The 16,785-nt window shown below is 38.0% G+C and overlaps 1 protein-coding gene and 2 long non-coding RNA genes across 6 annotated transcripts in view; 1 reads left to right on the top strand and 2 right to left on the bottom strand.

Annotated features, from left to right (window-relative positions):
* Window positions 1–16,426, top strand: part of GABRA1 (gamma-aminobutyric acid type A receptor subunit alpha1) — a 56,642-nt gene extending 40,216 nt beyond the window's left edge. For all 4 annotated transcript variants that reach the window (XM_064161742.1, XM_064161739.1, XM_064161741.1 and 1 more), the window contains exons 8-10: window positions 4,228–4,380; window positions 7,701–7,903; window positions 13,592–16,426. In XM_064161742.1, coding sequence (XP_064017812.1) covers window positions 4,228–4,380; window positions 7,701–7,903; window positions 13,592–13,900 — 665 coding nt within the window. In that variant the 3' untranslated portion in view covers window positions 13,901–16,426. The remainder of the gene's footprint in view (window positions 1–4,227; window positions 4,381–7,700; window positions 7,904–13,591) is intronic.
* On the bottom strand, window positions 754–5,822 carry LOC135185208 (uncharacterized). The gene is made up of 3 exons (XR_010306400.1): window positions 5,736–5,822; window positions 5,304–5,405; window positions 754–1,035 (listed from the first exon to the last, which is right to left on the bottom strand). It is a non-coding gene; the product is annotated as an uncharacterized LOC135185208 (long non-coding RNA).
* On the bottom strand, window positions 10,253–10,799 carry LOC135185209 (uncharacterized). The gene is made up of 2 exons (XR_010306401.1): window positions 10,726–10,799; window positions 10,253–10,489 (listed from the first exon to the last, which is right to left on the bottom strand). It is a non-coding gene; the product is annotated as an uncharacterized LOC135185209 (long non-coding RNA).
* Window positions 16,427–16,785: the final 359 nt, after the last annotated feature.

The following is a 16,785-nucleotide window of genomic DNA, read 5'->3' as shown; positions in this document are numbered from 1 at the left end:
CATATTCTGGGGTTATTTTTCAACATCAACTGGTGGTTACAGTATTTGAACAACTAAAAAGCTTCCTATAGTGAGAGGTCTAGCCAGAAAACAGTGTCATTTACATTATAAGAACCATTTTTCATATTATCTGCTTACTGTATAAGCGTAAGGAAATAATATAAGAATATGAATTGTCAAAAATCATATTCCTAGAGGCAGTAAAGTTACTAAAAATAATACAGAGATTCTCAAGAAGGCAGGGAGTTTATATATATATATATATATAAATTAAAAACCATTTGGAACACCCAACAGGTGGGAGAACCATCCAAAGGCAGGGACAGCTGTGTAAAAAGGAGCTGTCCAAAAGTGGGGATGGTCCAGAATGGGAATTCTGTCACAGCAGGATCCTGTCCTGTCCGGAGTCTGTCAAGACAGGAACTCTTTCAAGGCAGGAACCCTTTCAAGGCAGGAACCCTCTTGCGCCTTCTCCCTTGCTCTGGTTATCCTTTTCTAGACAAAGTGCCCATTTGCCATTTTATACGGGGCACAAAATCCCTGCCAATCATCAGCCCAACTCCAGTGCGAGCTCCCATGCGGGTCACTACATGTGTGGAAAGGCTCCTCCTGTTGTTCCCCCTTCAAGCCTGCAGTATGGAGTTGGGGAAAGCAGTTTTTGCACCTTCTCACCATTCAAACCTTTGGGGCTGAGGGGGGCGGAGGGGAAGAATAAAGGAATTTGAAGTATTCCAGAACAGTTCTTACCTGATAAGTCTGTGTAGTGGTGGAAGAAACATATTAAATGCTTGTGAATTCAGTGCCTTGAGGAGAAAATGTCATTGATTTGCTTTGGAAAGGAGAATGTTCTTCCTTCCCCAAAATAACAGTGGGCATCAGAAGAGGTTAGTAATCACTTTTCTCCTCATTCAGGTAGTCTCAACAGAATTCTCCAGAATATTGGTGTCCTCTGATCATCTCTGGTTTAGGATATGACATACGTAATTAAAATTGTTAAATCCCTCACTGCTTTCAGAGTTCTGGATGGTGATTCATCTGACAAAAAGATAAAAGGAATTGAAGACAATCTTCACTTAGAGTTTTCAGCACCTTTCTTACGCAAGAAAATGAAACTTTCATGCAGCTGATCCTGTGGATCATTAGAGCAGTTTACATCATCTTGGGCAGTTTTAAGAGTATAGGTGTAGTTGTCTGGAATTGCAGATATATATTTTCCAGATTGTGTGTAACTGGGTTGCTTTAAACATTCTCAAAACTATTGGTCTTTAACCAGAAGGTCTTTTATTTTTCTTTTCTCTTTAATTTCTTTCTTTGCTATTAGGGCATTTTCTATCTTTACTTCTGAATCTAGAACAAGATAACAACAAATACTGTTTTTCTTCTGTGATAAAAGAGATTTGAAAGACTAACGTTTTTAATCTATTTATTCATCAATGATAGCAGTGGGATGTGTGGGTACTACAAGCTTGAAAGTAGTATTCAGTAAACAAAATGATAATTATTGTTGATGCTGTTTTGCTTAAGCAGAGAATCATCAAATTATCCCTTTTCTGTAAAATTTTGCTCTCTCTCCAGACTCAGAAAGTTTAAAATTGTCTTCTTTGTAAGCACCTTAACGGATGCTTAAAAGGCTTGTGCCTTTTGACATAAAATTGTTTTTCCACCTGGAAAACATTGCTTTGCACTGAGAGTCATCACAGTGGTATATTTTTTTTTCTGATGTTCTGTAAATCTGCTGAGAAATTGCTGTTCTTAAGAGATTTTCTATTGGGTTACGTGGCATAAGTAGTAAACAAGAACCTGCTGTGATAGAAAAAGTATTATTCTAGCTAAATATAGTCTCCACCTCAACCCTTGTCTGATGTGCTGCACATTAGTTTTAGGTGCTCACCTGATAAACTGGGTTTATTACAAATATTTTACAAAACATTGAGTAATGGCTTTGATGTAACTTTGCTGAGTTATTAACTGCTTTCCTCTAAGGACACAGGCATTTGACTCAGTTTTTATGAAACACTGTAGAAGTAAGGCTGCCTAAAAGCTGCGGCTACTGAAGCATTGACTGCAGGCAGAGTCTTCTAGAGCACTGGAAGTATTCAAATGTGGGCAATCCTTCAAGACATTCAGTTAATACAGATGGAGAGGTTGTGAGAGCATTTTTAAATGCTTCATATTGTGGAATGGATATAAACTAATTTTGACTTCATGAAGCAAATAAAAACAAAATGCACCTGGGTGAGAGTTATTTGTGTAAGTCTTTAGGGAAGCTACAATGAAAGACCTTTCTTTCTAGCTTCTTAGAGAAGAAAGCATAAGGTACATGACATGAAACTTGTTAAAGCCTACTAATCAGACACTATGAATGCAGAGAGTACTTTTCTCACGAGCTGTTTGAAATTGTAGCTTGTAGTGATTTTGTGGCTGAATTACAAACCTTTGGAAACAGATTTGCAGGGGAATTGTTGGGAAGTTAGATAGTGGTCATCAGCTGAGATGAATTTTTAATTAGAAATAGCCACAGAGTGTGGGAAGCTGAAGATTCAGTAAATAACTACTTTCATGTTCTGTATTTATATAAATAAATGTCATCAAAGATCTACTGATCTGAAAAATTACTGCAGTTCATTGGTACTTTGGAGACTTAGCATCACGTTTTTGCTTTGCAGATGGACTGCAGGTGTTATTCTAGGCCTATGCTTTGCTTGATCCACTCCTCAAGACATTACCTTTAGCTGACTTCTAGCTCAGACCTGATGCAATGCTTAACAGATGAGAGCAATCCCTGCCTTTTTAATTGCTTTTATGCTTTGACTCTTGTTCTCATTTTCCAGAGGTTAAAAATACTTTGATAATTTAAGCAGCTAAATTAAGCTTCAGAGTACAGTGGTGTGTTCACTCTGTATTCTTAGCTTGCCATCTACAATCACTGAATTAATTCTGACATACTATTGTGAGCAATCTATATCTGATTGCATTAAAATAGCTTCCCACGTCATATTTTAGCAGATAAAATTAAATTACTGGAGGAAAGGCTGGCACCCTTCACAAGATCATAAGCTCTGGTACAAAGTAAAAGAAGGTTGTTTCAGTGAAAGCTAAAGGAAGACAGGCAAAATTGCAGTAATAATGCCCACTATACTACTGCCAGTCCCCTTTCTGACATAAAACCTTCCTCATATATTCTTTCCTTTATCTCTCAATTCATAATTGATTCTTTCCCCCATGTGCTGCTGTCTTTTATATTGAAACATACCAGGAGTATTGTCACATCTTATTTATAAGCTTTCCTCAGGGTTATACATTGAGCAAGATTGTTCAAATGAATGCTTTTCTAGATCTGAATTAAAGAGGAGGGCATTTGACGTGCCTGGTGCATAAGCGGTCAATGTCTAGACATAGTTTTTCAATCCAATTTAAGTTTTTCCTGTACAAAAGCAACTTTTTCTTTTCAGCTGCCTACATTTTAGAAGAGAATAACAGTAATTTCACATCGTGTCCAATCTACACGAGTTTCTGTTCGGTAACATGTCCAGTTGTTTCTTTCCTCAGATAATGTCTGTGCTTATTGCATTATAAGAGAAGTCAATCTGCTCCAAAAGGAAAGTCACAATAGGTTACCCAGTCTTTTGTGAATAGTGAAGATTCCTTTCAATTAGAGTCAGAATACCCAGCTCCTATGTTTTTGTAGCACCCAGAAAGTTAGTGCTAACGAAAACTTTCTGTGTTCTTGCTTTGTCCACTTCAGGAGAGATTAAAAATGTAGTGAAGTACTAAATAAGCAGAACAGGGACACTTAATCTTCCGAGCACATAAAGCACAGAGTGGCAATGCAGACAGAGTCATATCAACTATTATGTCTTAACCCTGCCCTGTGAAACACTTCTGAGTACCTGTCTTAATTTAATCTTTCTATTATGTTTACATGTGTATATTATGGTGGCTTTTGTACAAGGCTTGAACAGCCACTACTTAATGTAGACTTTCACTGACTATTCAGCAGAGATGAAAAGATGTAAATTTAATTAGCATTTCCCAGAAATGCCTAGTGTTGTATTATTAGTGGAACTTCAGAACCTGCTTTATGAACTGTTTTCTTCAGAGCTGCCTGAATTTGATCTGAGGACTTTTAACTATGGAGGTGAATATATTGAACAAAATACTTCCTACGAAGACTTCTAATTTGTGTCTTTATAAAAGCTTTAATGTTTCTGTTTTTCTTGGTTTTAGGGGAATACGTTGTTATGACTACACATTTTCATCTGAAGAGAAAGATTGGTTACTTTGTCATCCAGACCTACCTGCCATGCATCATGACAGTGATACTGTCACAGGTGTCCTTCTGGCTTAATAGGGAATCGGTTCCAGCAAGAACTGTGTTTGGTAAGCAGCTGTATAAACAGCATGGCTATCATGGCAAACCTTCTTGGCTTAAGGAACTTTATGGTAAAAGTAGTGATGCATAACGTAACACTGGAAAATAGCATGAGCATAGTACACAACACATTCACTGCAGAGATGTAGCAGAAGCCAGTTTAAGGTCAAGAGCTTTTAAATGGATTGTGAAAAGAGATCTGAAAATATCTTAAGCAGCTTATCTATTATAGTCTGACTTTTCCAAAACAATAAGTCCATGATTAAGGTGCTACTGAAAATGGCAATGGCATTCATGACAGGGATTGTCAAAAAGGCTTTAATCAATGGATGTTGGTCATTTGACATCCTGAGGCCCTTTGAAAATTCTTATCTTAAAAATATTTTTCATTAATCCCTTTTGCAGGCTTCTGCTAAAGGTCTCCTGCTGAAATCAGTGACAATTTATTGTGCTTATGGTGATGAATAGCTGCTCTCAACAAATGCAATAAGAGCACAGTCTAAAGGACTCCAGGTTTACACAGTTGGTCCCAAGTGTTTTAACCACTGCTTGCAAAGACTTATCTCAGAAAAAAACCCAAATCGTGTACATTAAAAAACCAAACCAAACAAACAAAAAAAAACCCAAACAAATCTTCAGTTAAGTAAACTAGAACCTGAGATTTTTGCTACGTGACAGTCTCTTTTGTGACATTTAGATGGCACACCTGAACACATTTGGCAGGAGGAGGTGGAAGAACACATAGATAAGTTGGCTTTTCCACTTAATTCCCTACCTCAGGGCACTGCTGAGACAGAATGCTGTGGGCTCTCCTGCTTTGCTGAAGAGAATTTAGCCATTTACACTGGACAGAAAAGCTGGAGTGTCACAAGGCCTCACGTTGAGAAACACAGACAGGAATTCTTGTTGAACAAATACTATTTTTACTGACCTTTTCTCAGACTCTCCACAGCTGTGCTTTAGTCTCCCAGTGCCTCTGAAAATCGATCACAACATGTATAGCCTTAGATCTCATGAACTGAGTGGAGGCTTTCTGTGGATACACAGAAGTGCATTTACAGAGAAGGGTTTAGAACACAATACAATTTGCTTTGATTTACAAAATACTTTTTAGATTGATGTGATGGTTTGGCTATTACCTGCCCCCCAACTCTTATGCAATCACCCAGAGCTGGAAATTAAGAATGAAGCTTTATATTTACAGTTTAGCACAATATATAAGCACGTATTTATAGTATATACAGCTATAGACAGAAATATGCAAGTTAAAAAGGTAACACAGAAACCAGAGTCCCCAGAGGGGCTCCCAACCACCCTTCCACCTCTTTTCCACCCCTCTACTTTATCCCAGACTTTTCCTTACGTTCAAGGTGAGTTTGGAGAATCGGCCAGGGGGTTAGAAGGCAGAAGGATTAGTTACACAGACAGCAGGTGTGTTCTTGATTTTGTACATCTCAGCAAGCCTATGAGCGAAGTAGACATCACTACTGTTTCCTTTTCACAGCCTATAATCTAATTCTTCCAACCAAATTACTCCATCTAGCTTCAAACTAGCACAATTGGCACCTGAAATAAATTCTGAATTTCTATCATCAAGTTCACTGAGAATTAACCTGGGACTTTTATGGGCTTCTGTAGTCAAGGCTATCAATATTGTAGCTATCTTACCACTTTTTGTCTGGGCCATTGAAAAAGAAATGTCAGCTCATCAGTTTGAAATGCTGTACTTCATTGTCCCTAGGTTTCCTAGTCTCACAATCAGTAACACAATACTGCTGCTCTCTTCACAAGCTCAGGAACACACCCATTTCTAGACTTTTTCCTTTCAGCAGACAGTTATTTAGTACATAGTCTTCTGTTATCTCCATCATTATGTATCAAGATAGATTTTTCATTTCTTAATGGCAGTTTGAGAACATCTGGAATGAATGTGTCTACATGCAGAAACACAGCTTACATATTTAGTCCACTCAGTTACATAGATAATAAATATTACAACTCCTGCTTTGATGCTGTGTAAGAAATATAAGCTCACTAGTAATGAGTCAAAGACCAGATTAGGTTATCTCTCAGGGAAGAGAAGTTGCTTTGTCATTAGGCACTAATAATTCAAGCTTTTCACATCATCACGTAAATACATTGTTCATTATTTGGCTTATTCTAGACCACTGCACATTTTCTTTCACACTCATTGCAGCAAAGATGAACTGGCAGGACACATTCAATACACTGCAGTTGTCAAGGTAACTTGCAACATGTGATTTGATGTAAATGTCTAGCCTGCACTGCTACATTTTGTGTTCTTTCCAAGCAGCTGCAAGCAAAGCGAATTCAATAGAGTCCTGCTCACTCACTGTGGCCAGTTAAGGGAAAAGGTTCATCAACAACGAGATACCAGAAAAATGCAAATTACATTATCAGTGCTCTTACATAAAACATCAGAGGAGAAGAAGAGGCTCAGGGGTGATCTCATTGCTGTCTACAACTACCTGAAGGGAGGCTGTAGCCAGGTGGAGGTCGGGCTTTTCTCTCAGGCAACCAGCAACAGAACAAGGGGACACAGTCTCAAGTTGTACCAGGGGAGGTCTAGGCTGGATGTTAGGAGGAAGTTCTTGATGGAGAGAGTGATTGGCATTGGAATGAGCTGCCCAGGGAGGTGGAGTTGCCATCCCTGGAGGTGTTCAAGAGAAGACTGGATGAGGCACTTAGTGCCATGGTCTGGTTGACTGGACAGGGCTGGGTGCTAGGTTGGACAGGATGATCTTGGAGGTCTCTTCCAAGCTGGTTGATTCTATGATCCTCTGAAAATGATTGCTGTTTTCAGGCATCAGCAAACAAAGAGGCAGACATCTGTAAATCCCTCAGTTCAAATAAATGTAATACCCAGTGAAGCTTGTTGCATTTAAGTTTGAAAAAATATATCCCAAATAGGCTGAACGAGAACAAGTTTTTTTTTCTTTTTCTAAGTATCTTCTAAGTGTTGTAAGAAAGCATTTACAGTGCTAAACTGTTATACCTATAGGACAATTTGCAGGGGACGAATAAAGAACAGCAACAATGATTCTCCAAATATCAGGAGACATAAGTTACTATCCAGTCCACAATTCAAACATATGATTTTCATTCCAACAATGTCAAAGAATAAAGATACAGAAGATATTGTCAGGATTCTGCCTCAGCACTTGAAATCTGTTATCCTCAACTGAAGTGGGGAGGTTTACAAGAATTAGGGGCAAAGACAAAGTTTTCCCATCTATTGTAACAGTTGAGAAATGAAGCACAAAATAGAGCTGCTGATCTAAAGACAACAAAACTGTTTGTTTTGCAGGAGTGACAACTGTCCTGACAATGACTACTCTGAGCATCAGTGCAAGGAATTCCCTTCCCAAGGTGGCCTATGCCACTGCTATGGATTGGTTTATAGCAGTGTGCTATGCCTTTGTGTTTTCTGCACTCATCGAATTCGCAACAGTGAATTACTTCACAAAGAGAGGATATGCATGGGATGGCAAAAGCGTCGTTCCTGAAAAGGTAACACTGTTTCATTCCTATCCCACTGGGTTAGGCTCTGCCATGCTTGGTTGCTATATAGAGGGGTTTTAGCCATTAGAAAGCCTGATTATTTTAAAGAGTAAGCAGTTCCTCTAGAAGTTTTCTTGTGTATTTACACACAGCATTTCTATACATAAACCATAGAGACTGAGTACCTAAATATGACATAGTGGATGAATTAATGCTATTGGTAATTAAACACTTCATTGTGGTTTTGACTTCTGTGACTGAACAGAAAGAAAATGTGTATATTTTTTAAGGGAAGGTAATTAGTTTTCTAGTGTTTGAGCAAGAGAAACTGTTAATGTCTCAGTATAAACATAGGGGAAACAACCTCATGACTACTGCATCTGACTGTTTCCAAACTATATTGCTTCCCAACATAGGAGGGCTGTTTTTATCATGACCAAATAAATCACCACAGGACCTATTCTTTCCTTCCTTTCTCATTTCATAATTTCCCTTTTTTAAAAAAAAAGAAAATTAAATAGTATTTTTAAAGCTGTAGGAGAAATTGACTTGTTTCGGGGGAAGCACTGATCCTTGTGTTGGGACTCTGCAGTCCTGATCCATATCTCCCCCGATGCAATAGAGAGACATCACACTGACTTTCTTTGGTCTGAGATCAGACCCAGTCTGTAAATCACAGATGCATCAAGAAATTGTTGAGGGCATTTAGGGGATGAAAGAGAAAGCTTCTCATTTCCTTTGAGTTTTCATGTCAGCTGCTTCTGGGAGGAAGCTCATTTAGTTGGGACTTTTTTTTTTTTGAGAGAGAGAAATCTTGAAAGAGACTTTTAACTTGCCTAATTGGTTATTATGAACATTCAAAGGCTAGAGATTCAGCAGAATAAATATTTGGAGGAGCAGATGTTACTCATGAGGACACAAATATATGTGTTTAATTCAGGAGTGTGTACCTACATACATATAGGTCAGTAAGAAAAAAATGAAATGAGGACACTTACACAAGGACAACTAATAGAAGAGTACTGTAGAACAAAGGAGTGAAATAGCAAAACAGACTTACAGTAAGGGGCTGCATACTGCTGTTGAATATGGAGCTTTGTGCTGTTGCTGATACGTCACTGAAAATAATTTGATTCTTTGTTGTGCTCCTATCTGATATTTGTTGTACAAAATGGGCAGTACTAATAGAACAAGATCCTTAAATGTTAAGTATTGCCTTGTTGATATAATTTGCCTTGTTACATAGTCACAATAACCAGGCATTTAATTTCAAAGAAAATTGTACTTTCAGGGGAAAAAAAATACACAAGCATAAGCACAATATTCAAACTTCCTTCAGAACATTGGAAGATTTATGGATTCTTCAGCAGGTGATGGGCTTTATGTCTTGTTTGATACAAATAAGCAAAGACATACCTGCACCTGGTAAAGTGCATAATCTGCAGAAGTGAGAAAGAGGAAGCAAAGGCAAACTAATGGTGACCAGAGATCACAGCTCAAAGTTTAGAGCTCTAATTAGTTGTCACATATTGCTTTTTCATAAAATTGAATTTGACATGAAGTATTAAGACTCTGTCTGGGGTCAGGGCTTTCTGTGGATCATGAAATTTAAATCTGTAGAAGGGGTCCAGTGTGAGCCTTATGTGAAGCAATTTTTTGCCTGCTAGATTTATTGACACTCACTACAACATCTGGCTGAGAGGGAGACAAAACTGGCTTCGTAGTCAGCAAGGGTGTTAGGATCCTGACCTGTTGGAAGGCAGTGAAGGGGAAAAGGATCTGGGGGTCCTAGTTTATGGGAGGTTAACCATGAGCCAGCAATGTGCTCTTGTGGCCAGGAGGGCCAATGCCCTTCTGGGGTGTATTAGAAGAGATGTGGCTGGGAAGTCAAGAGAGGTTCTCCTGCCCCGCCACTCTGCCCTAGTGAGGCCACATCTGGAGTACTGTATCCAGTTCTGGGTCCCTCAGGTCAAAAGACGCAGAATTGCTCAAGAGAATCCATCACAGAGCCACAAAGATGAACATCTCTTCTATGAGGAGAGCCTGAGGGAGCCAGGGCTCTTTAGCTTGGAGAAGAGGAGACTGAGAGGTGACCTCATCAATGCTTATAAATCCATAAGGGGTGTGTACCAGGAGAACAGAGCCAGGCTCTGCTGGGTGATGCCCAATGACAGGAGAAGGAGCAATGGGTGGAAGCTGAGGCATAGGAAGTTACATGTAAACATGAGGAGGATTTTTTTTTTTCACTGTGAGGGTGACAGAACACTGAAAGATGCTCTCTGGAGATATTCAAAACCCATCTGGATGTATTCTTCTGATAGGCAGTCCTGTTCTGGTAAGAGATTGGACTGGATGATCTTTCAAGGTTCCTTCGAGGCCCTGACATTCTGTGATTTTGAGTAAGCAACTAATTGTAGAATGGGTTGTGTTGGAAGGAACCTTACAGATCATTTAGTTCCAAGTCCCCTGCAATGAGCAGGGACATCTTCTGCCAGAGCAGGTTGCCCAAGGTTGATCCTGCGATTGAAGAATTGCACCTTGTAGTCACAGTTGTCTGAAATGAGATTGCTCAGTCCATGTGAAAATGAGTACAGTCTGAAACAGAAACACATATAGTTTGAGATAATTATTAAAAGCCTCTGGCTGTCATGCAGCTTAAGTCAAGTCCTGAACCACATTACAGGCATACAGACCCTGACCTGGCTTCACACAGTCAGGATTTTACCTCCTACTGAATAAACCAGGTTTTAACTTAGTTACAAAACAAGACAGAGCTTGAACCACTCTGACATAAAACAGCATCAACAAGATTTGAGTCTTATTCCACTTACCTAGTTAGGGATCTTCAGACGTTCCCTCCATGCCAATTCAAGGCTTCTCAAAACATTTTGTAGATCTATTCCTGGCATTCTTACAGTTTTACAAGGGAGCAAAAAGAAGTAGTTAAACAGAGAAGAGCTCAGCATAAACAAAAGAGTCCCAGCCAACATCTGTGGGTGATATTAAAATGATCATCAGGTCTATGCCCTAGCTAACCGGGGGGCCACCAGGCCCCCCGGCCTTTAGATTCCACTCCCATTCACCCAGTGTGCACCATGGGGACTCACCAGTGACGCCGGGAGAAGGATCCCTCTGCCCAGTTGGGCAAACTTGGGGCTTCTGCCCTTCCTGGGGCCAGTTAAATAGGGGCGTGGGCAGAGAGAGCAAAGTGGTCACACCTGGGGTGGGAGGAGACTTCAACACACAGGTGCTCTGAGTTTATAGGGGAAAAGGATAAAATGGAGCCTGGGGTGAGAAAGGGGATATATGGTGGAAAAGGGGAAGTGGTGATGAAATGAGGGAGATGAGGATTAAAAGAATAGAAAGGAAAAAGAAGGAGATGAAAAGAGGAAGATGGAAGAAAAGTAAGAAGGTAAAGAAGGAAGATGAAGAGGAGGAGGATGGGGGAAATTAGGAGATGGTGAGGAAAGGATAGAGATGGGAGAGAAGGTAGATTAAAAAAAAGTAATAAAAATGAAAACTGGACCTTAGAGAGTCCAGTAGAGAGCCATGAGAATGACTGGAGGTCTTGAGCATCTTCCCTATGAAAAGAGACTGAGAGCCCTGGAGCTGTTTAGTCTGGAGAAGGGAAGGTTAAGAGGAAATCTGATCAATGTCTATAAATACCTCAGTGGTGGGTGTCAAGTGGATGGGGCAAATCTCTTTTTGGTGGTCAGTAGCAATAAGACAAGGAGCAATAGATATAAACTGGAGCATAGAAAGTTTCAACTCCACATGAGGAAAAAGCTTCTTTACAGTAAGGGTGAGCAAGCACTGGAACAGGCTGCCCAGAAAGGTTGTGGAGTCTTTTTCTCTGCAGACTTTCAAAACCCACCTGGATGCATTCCATATGCAAAACATCCTAGGTGACCCTCCTTAGCAGGGAGGTTGGACTCAATGATCTCTGGAGGTCCCTTCCAGCCTCTAACACTTTGTGATTCTTTGATTCTTCCTGCTCAGGAGGAAAAGGATGGACAGAGAACTAAACAAATCTTTCTGGTACAGCCTTTTTTTTCTTTTCTGAGTAATTTTTGCAACCTGTTTGTTCTCCTGTTCAGCAGAAATATTCTAAGTCGCTTTGAAGCTTTTTCATAGCCTCAAGCTAAGTTGAATATTATTGTCATGAAATAAAGAGCATCTACATCAGAGACATCATGTGAATTCATTTCTTACCAGGTAGCAGAAACTCAGCATTCCAGTTTTCTTCCTGTGTTGGGCTTCAAGCCATGTTTCCACAGACCTCTCCCCCTTTGCCCTGATGTTTTCACAGCTTCCCTTCACGTTCCCAAGTGTCCTGCAGGAATATGTCTTGCTTCTTGAAATGTTCACCTTTTGTACAAGGACTTTTTACCAAAGCCTCCTTGCTGAGTGGTCTGTGTAGCAGTTCTGTCATTAAAACTATTGTATCTAGTTTTAAATAAGTTGCCTCTGTGGGACAGCTTCCTGAGAACAGAGAATAAGATTTTTTGTATTGTGAAATATTACAGTAGATAATATTATGCTTATATTTTCTATTTAGCTGTATCTTTTTTTCTTCTAAAGAGAATAACATGGGGAAAATTGCCTATTCTCTAGGTGACAAATACTGAGTAAACATTTTCTAAGCACCTGGGCTGTTGGGTTTTCTGGTTGGTTTGGGGTTGGGGGTTTTTTTTGTGTGTGTGGTGGTGTTGTTTTGGGGGGGGAGTTGTTTCGGTTTGGCTTTGTTAATTTTTTTCCTTCTCATAACCAGAGGAACTTGGAGCAAAGTGATGCTTTTGTTTACATCTCCTTACCAACCCACTATACTTCTCTTCTGTGCTTGCCCTTGTGTAGCGGCTGGAGAAAAGATTTGGACTGTCTGCAAAAGGGACAGATGAATTCCAGCTGGCATCCCCAGATGTCAAAATCTATTTTTTTTTCCTAGAATTAAATCCCAGGAGAGGAATGCTAGAAAAAATAGGAGCCCAGGGGAAAATCTAGATATTCCAACTGATCAATAAGCTCATCTCCAGCAATGTATTTTCAATACATTTTTGCTTCAGCAGTAGAGGTAGATGGATGCAAAAATCATACAGCTATTTAAGCCCTTGTACATGGAGTTAAATTTCAGCCATTATGATACAATTATGATACTCAAACAAGAACATTAAGTTTCTATTTCATAATGCATAGGCTTTTGATGTAAACTATCAGGGAACTGAATACCATCAGCTTTGCATTTTATTAGTGCATGGCCACATGTTGTTTTTTTTTAATGTATATTTTTATGTGTCAGCTGTGTTAGGATGCATCATTTTTTGTCTTAATATTGAAAGCTACACTTAAGTATTCAGTGTCTTTAAAGAAGCTCAGTTAATTGAGACAGTGTTGAATTATAAGTGGTTTGTTGCTGTCAATTACTATTAAAGGTAGGCCTGCTGTCAGTATAAGTCCTCATTCTAGTTTAATCATCATCTAATTTGCTTTAATTAATACAAGTAATGCAGATGAATGATTTTGTCTTTGTCTTTACCTAAATATTTTGCATGAGTCACAATATCCAGATACTAACTTTCTTCTTACAGCTTATTATAATTTGTGGTATGAATTTGATTAATTGAGAAATGTTATGGTGCTTTTTCATCATCTTATCTGTTGAGAAGATAGTGAGAATAAAACATTTTCTTCTTTCTTCAGCCAAAGAAAGTGAAGGATCCTCTCATTAAGAAAAATAACACCTACACAGCTGCAGCTACAAGCTACACCCCTAACATTGCAAGGGACCCTGGGCTGGCAACCATTGCTAAAAGCGCAACAATTGAGCCCAAAGAAGTTAAGCCAGAAACAAAACCGGCAGAACCCAAGAAAACTTTTAATAGCGTCAGTAAAATTGATCGACTATCAAGAATAGCCTTCCCCTTGCTTTTTGGAATCTTTAACTTAGTCTACTGGGCTACCTATTTAAACCGGGAGCCCCAGTTAAAAGCTCCAACTCCACATCAATAACCTCATTTATTCATATAGTTCTGTTTTGTCTTTTGCTCTGGGAATTGCTTCTCGTTTTCACATAAAGTAATTCCCATTTGCTTCATTGCCTCTGTCTTAAAGAAAATAAAGGTTCCTTTATTTAACAAAGGGTAAAATATATATATATTTAAAAACAAAAACCAAACTGTGTGTAAGGGAGAGAATAATATAAGCTATATACTTTGGAAAAGTGATTCTGAAAATGAGGGGGGGGGGAAGTTGTAGAGTAATGAAAAAAGAAAAGAAAACCATTTGTAGATAGCTTAGTACTGAATGTCCCCAAAAGGTATTGTATATGTATGTGAAAAAGATATTTTTATGGAAAGGACTGTGGGGAGTGGGAAATACTCTTTATGACATTCCTGATGCACATACTGTATCACACCATTTATTCGAGCACTGTTTGTAATATTTTAAAGGTTGTAAAGCTTTCCATTTGCTGAACCCCATAAGATATTTTCCTAATCCTTTTTCTCTTCTATATTCCAAACCACCTAACTTGTAATCTTAACTGGTCTTTAAAGAAAAAGGCAACCTACTCACTCTAGATACAGTTTGTCACTGTATAGCACATACAATCTAACGGTAGCAAATGCTTTAATTTGCTGTCTTACTGCAGTCCTTGTTCTAAGCATTAAGTTGTCACTAGCCTAGATTTAAAACCAGTTGCACAATCAAGTGCACATCCCAGATTCCCTCTATCACCTGTGTAATCCAAACAATTCCTGGATGCTTTTACAGATAGCTTTTATTCATCACTATATTTTGGAGAGTTTAAAACAAAACCAATTTTTGCAAGCTCTAGATATGTTGAATGTATTCTTTTATAAGATGATACATTAAAAAAGAAGCTTTAGATTGAGATTTATGGGTAGCAGAAAGACAAAATATAGTATTTAAATAATATATGTAAATATGCAGCATGAGATTGTACATTTTTTTACTTTTTTAAAGTTGTGTTCCTAAAACATTGTGTGGGATTCACCTCTTAGCTCTTAATATGTTGTTAAAAGCTCAATAAAACATATTTAGAGCCTCAATTAAAAATAAATAAATTAAAAATCAGTGGTATTGGAAAGCTGAAAAAAAAAAAGATGCAGAAAGTGCTTGGAATTGATTCCATTTGTAAAGCAGTTAAGTGTACAGTAGCTTGCAATTTGACAATGTCATCCAATGTATACTATTAGATTAATGACTGGTCTGCTCAGGTCATGCATAAATACTAAAGTATGGGATTATATTTGGCAGGTAAAAAAAGGTGAAATATTTGTTAAGACAGAAGTTCATCTGTATATTACTGCTATATTTGCTGATACATAACTGTTACAATAAGTGATGTAATATATGTAGCATTAAATACAAAAAGGTCATACATAAAAGAATGTACAGGAAAATAGATTTTGAGTAAACTTACTACATTTCATTTTTACTGTAGCAATATATTTGTAGGAACAATATGTAAGGGCTTTAAATACAAGATGTCCATTTTGCAGGTATTGTGTTCCCTTTAAAAAACTTCTAGTCAGTCCCATTATTGCTGATCCTTAGAAATAAAATTTCAGACAAAGATTTTTCAGATGGGGAGAGTGGTGGATGTTTGCAAGCATCAACTTAAAAAAAAAAACATACTACATGCTACTGAATGAATTCCAAAAGAGCACTACGTGAGCCTCCAGAGAAACAGCTATGGAGAGTCAAATTTCACAGGCAATGTTTTCTAAACTCTTTCTCGGTAAACCAAGAAGTCAACATTCTCTATCTGCTAAAGGAAATAGTAAATGTTTTATTTAGAGCAGATTTTTTAAAAACAATGCTTTCTTGTCTAACATTTGGTCCTGTCTAAACTTGATAAGTTATCTGATTGGAGCTTATTAAAAGGGGATGTTTCATCATCTTCTGGTATCGTGTAGATAAATGTATAGAAAAAAATAAACGATGGCTCTTTAACTTCTGTGTACTTGTTTATCTTGTTATTTTTGGCGTTAAACTAGTGTGTTCATTTAGGGCATTTTATCTTCCTAGCAATTCATAGCTACCTTTTGGTCTGCATTTTGCACATTAGATGTGAATATTACTTAACTAGTCTGCTTTTTGCTATGCAATGATTGCATTCTATCACCTCTTAGTTAGTCTATGCCAATAGTATTATACTGTATAAACTTGATTGCACAGTTGATCAAAGACAAGGTATTCTGTATGTAGCTTTTTTACAATGCTTTGCTAAACCATGTAATAATAGTAAGTCTTCCTTGAAAATAATGATACACTCTTATAGAGGACAGTTTCTGTTTACTCCTGGGATAATTAAAAAACAAAAACAAAAAAAGATGACATTGAATGTTTATTGCACCTCAGTGCAGTGATGTGGCAATAAAACCTAAATCTAATAGAGGTTGTTTATGGCAGAAGCATGTATTGCTTTACAGAGTTTAGCAAAAGCTCTTTATTTTATGTCAGACTGTAATTCTATTATAATAATAAAGCTAAAAATGTTCAATAATGAAAGCGAATGTTTTACTTTGGTTTTCTTTAGTTACTTTATGTTGTGACACACTGCTTGATAAACTGCTATTCATTCAAAATCTTTGCTTTCTCTGGATTCGGTAATGAATGCAGTTTTAATAGATGTCATTTTCTGTCCAGTGTTTTCCAGGGACAAATTTAAGAACAGGAACATTTCCCAAATCGAATTTGACATTCAGAAAAGGATAGTTTGCTCTGTATGATATATATCCATTAAAGCAATTAACTCAATCAGTTGAGCAATTGTTAAGGCTTAGTAGTACAGCAATGAATATAATACAGGGTAGGAACACAATAAAATGCAGTGCCTCCCAAATACAATGGCAGTTAAACCAGAGTGT

Source organism: Pogoniulus pusillus, chromosome 22 (genome assembly GCF_015220805.1).
Source record: "Pogoniulus pusillus isolate bPogPus1 chromosome 22, bPogPus1.pri, whole genome shotgun sequence".
NCBI lineage: Eukaryota > Metazoa > Chordata > Aves > Piciformes > Lybiidae > Pogoniulus > Pogoniulus pusillus.
This window is presented reverse-complemented; position numbering and strand designations above follow the sequence as displayed.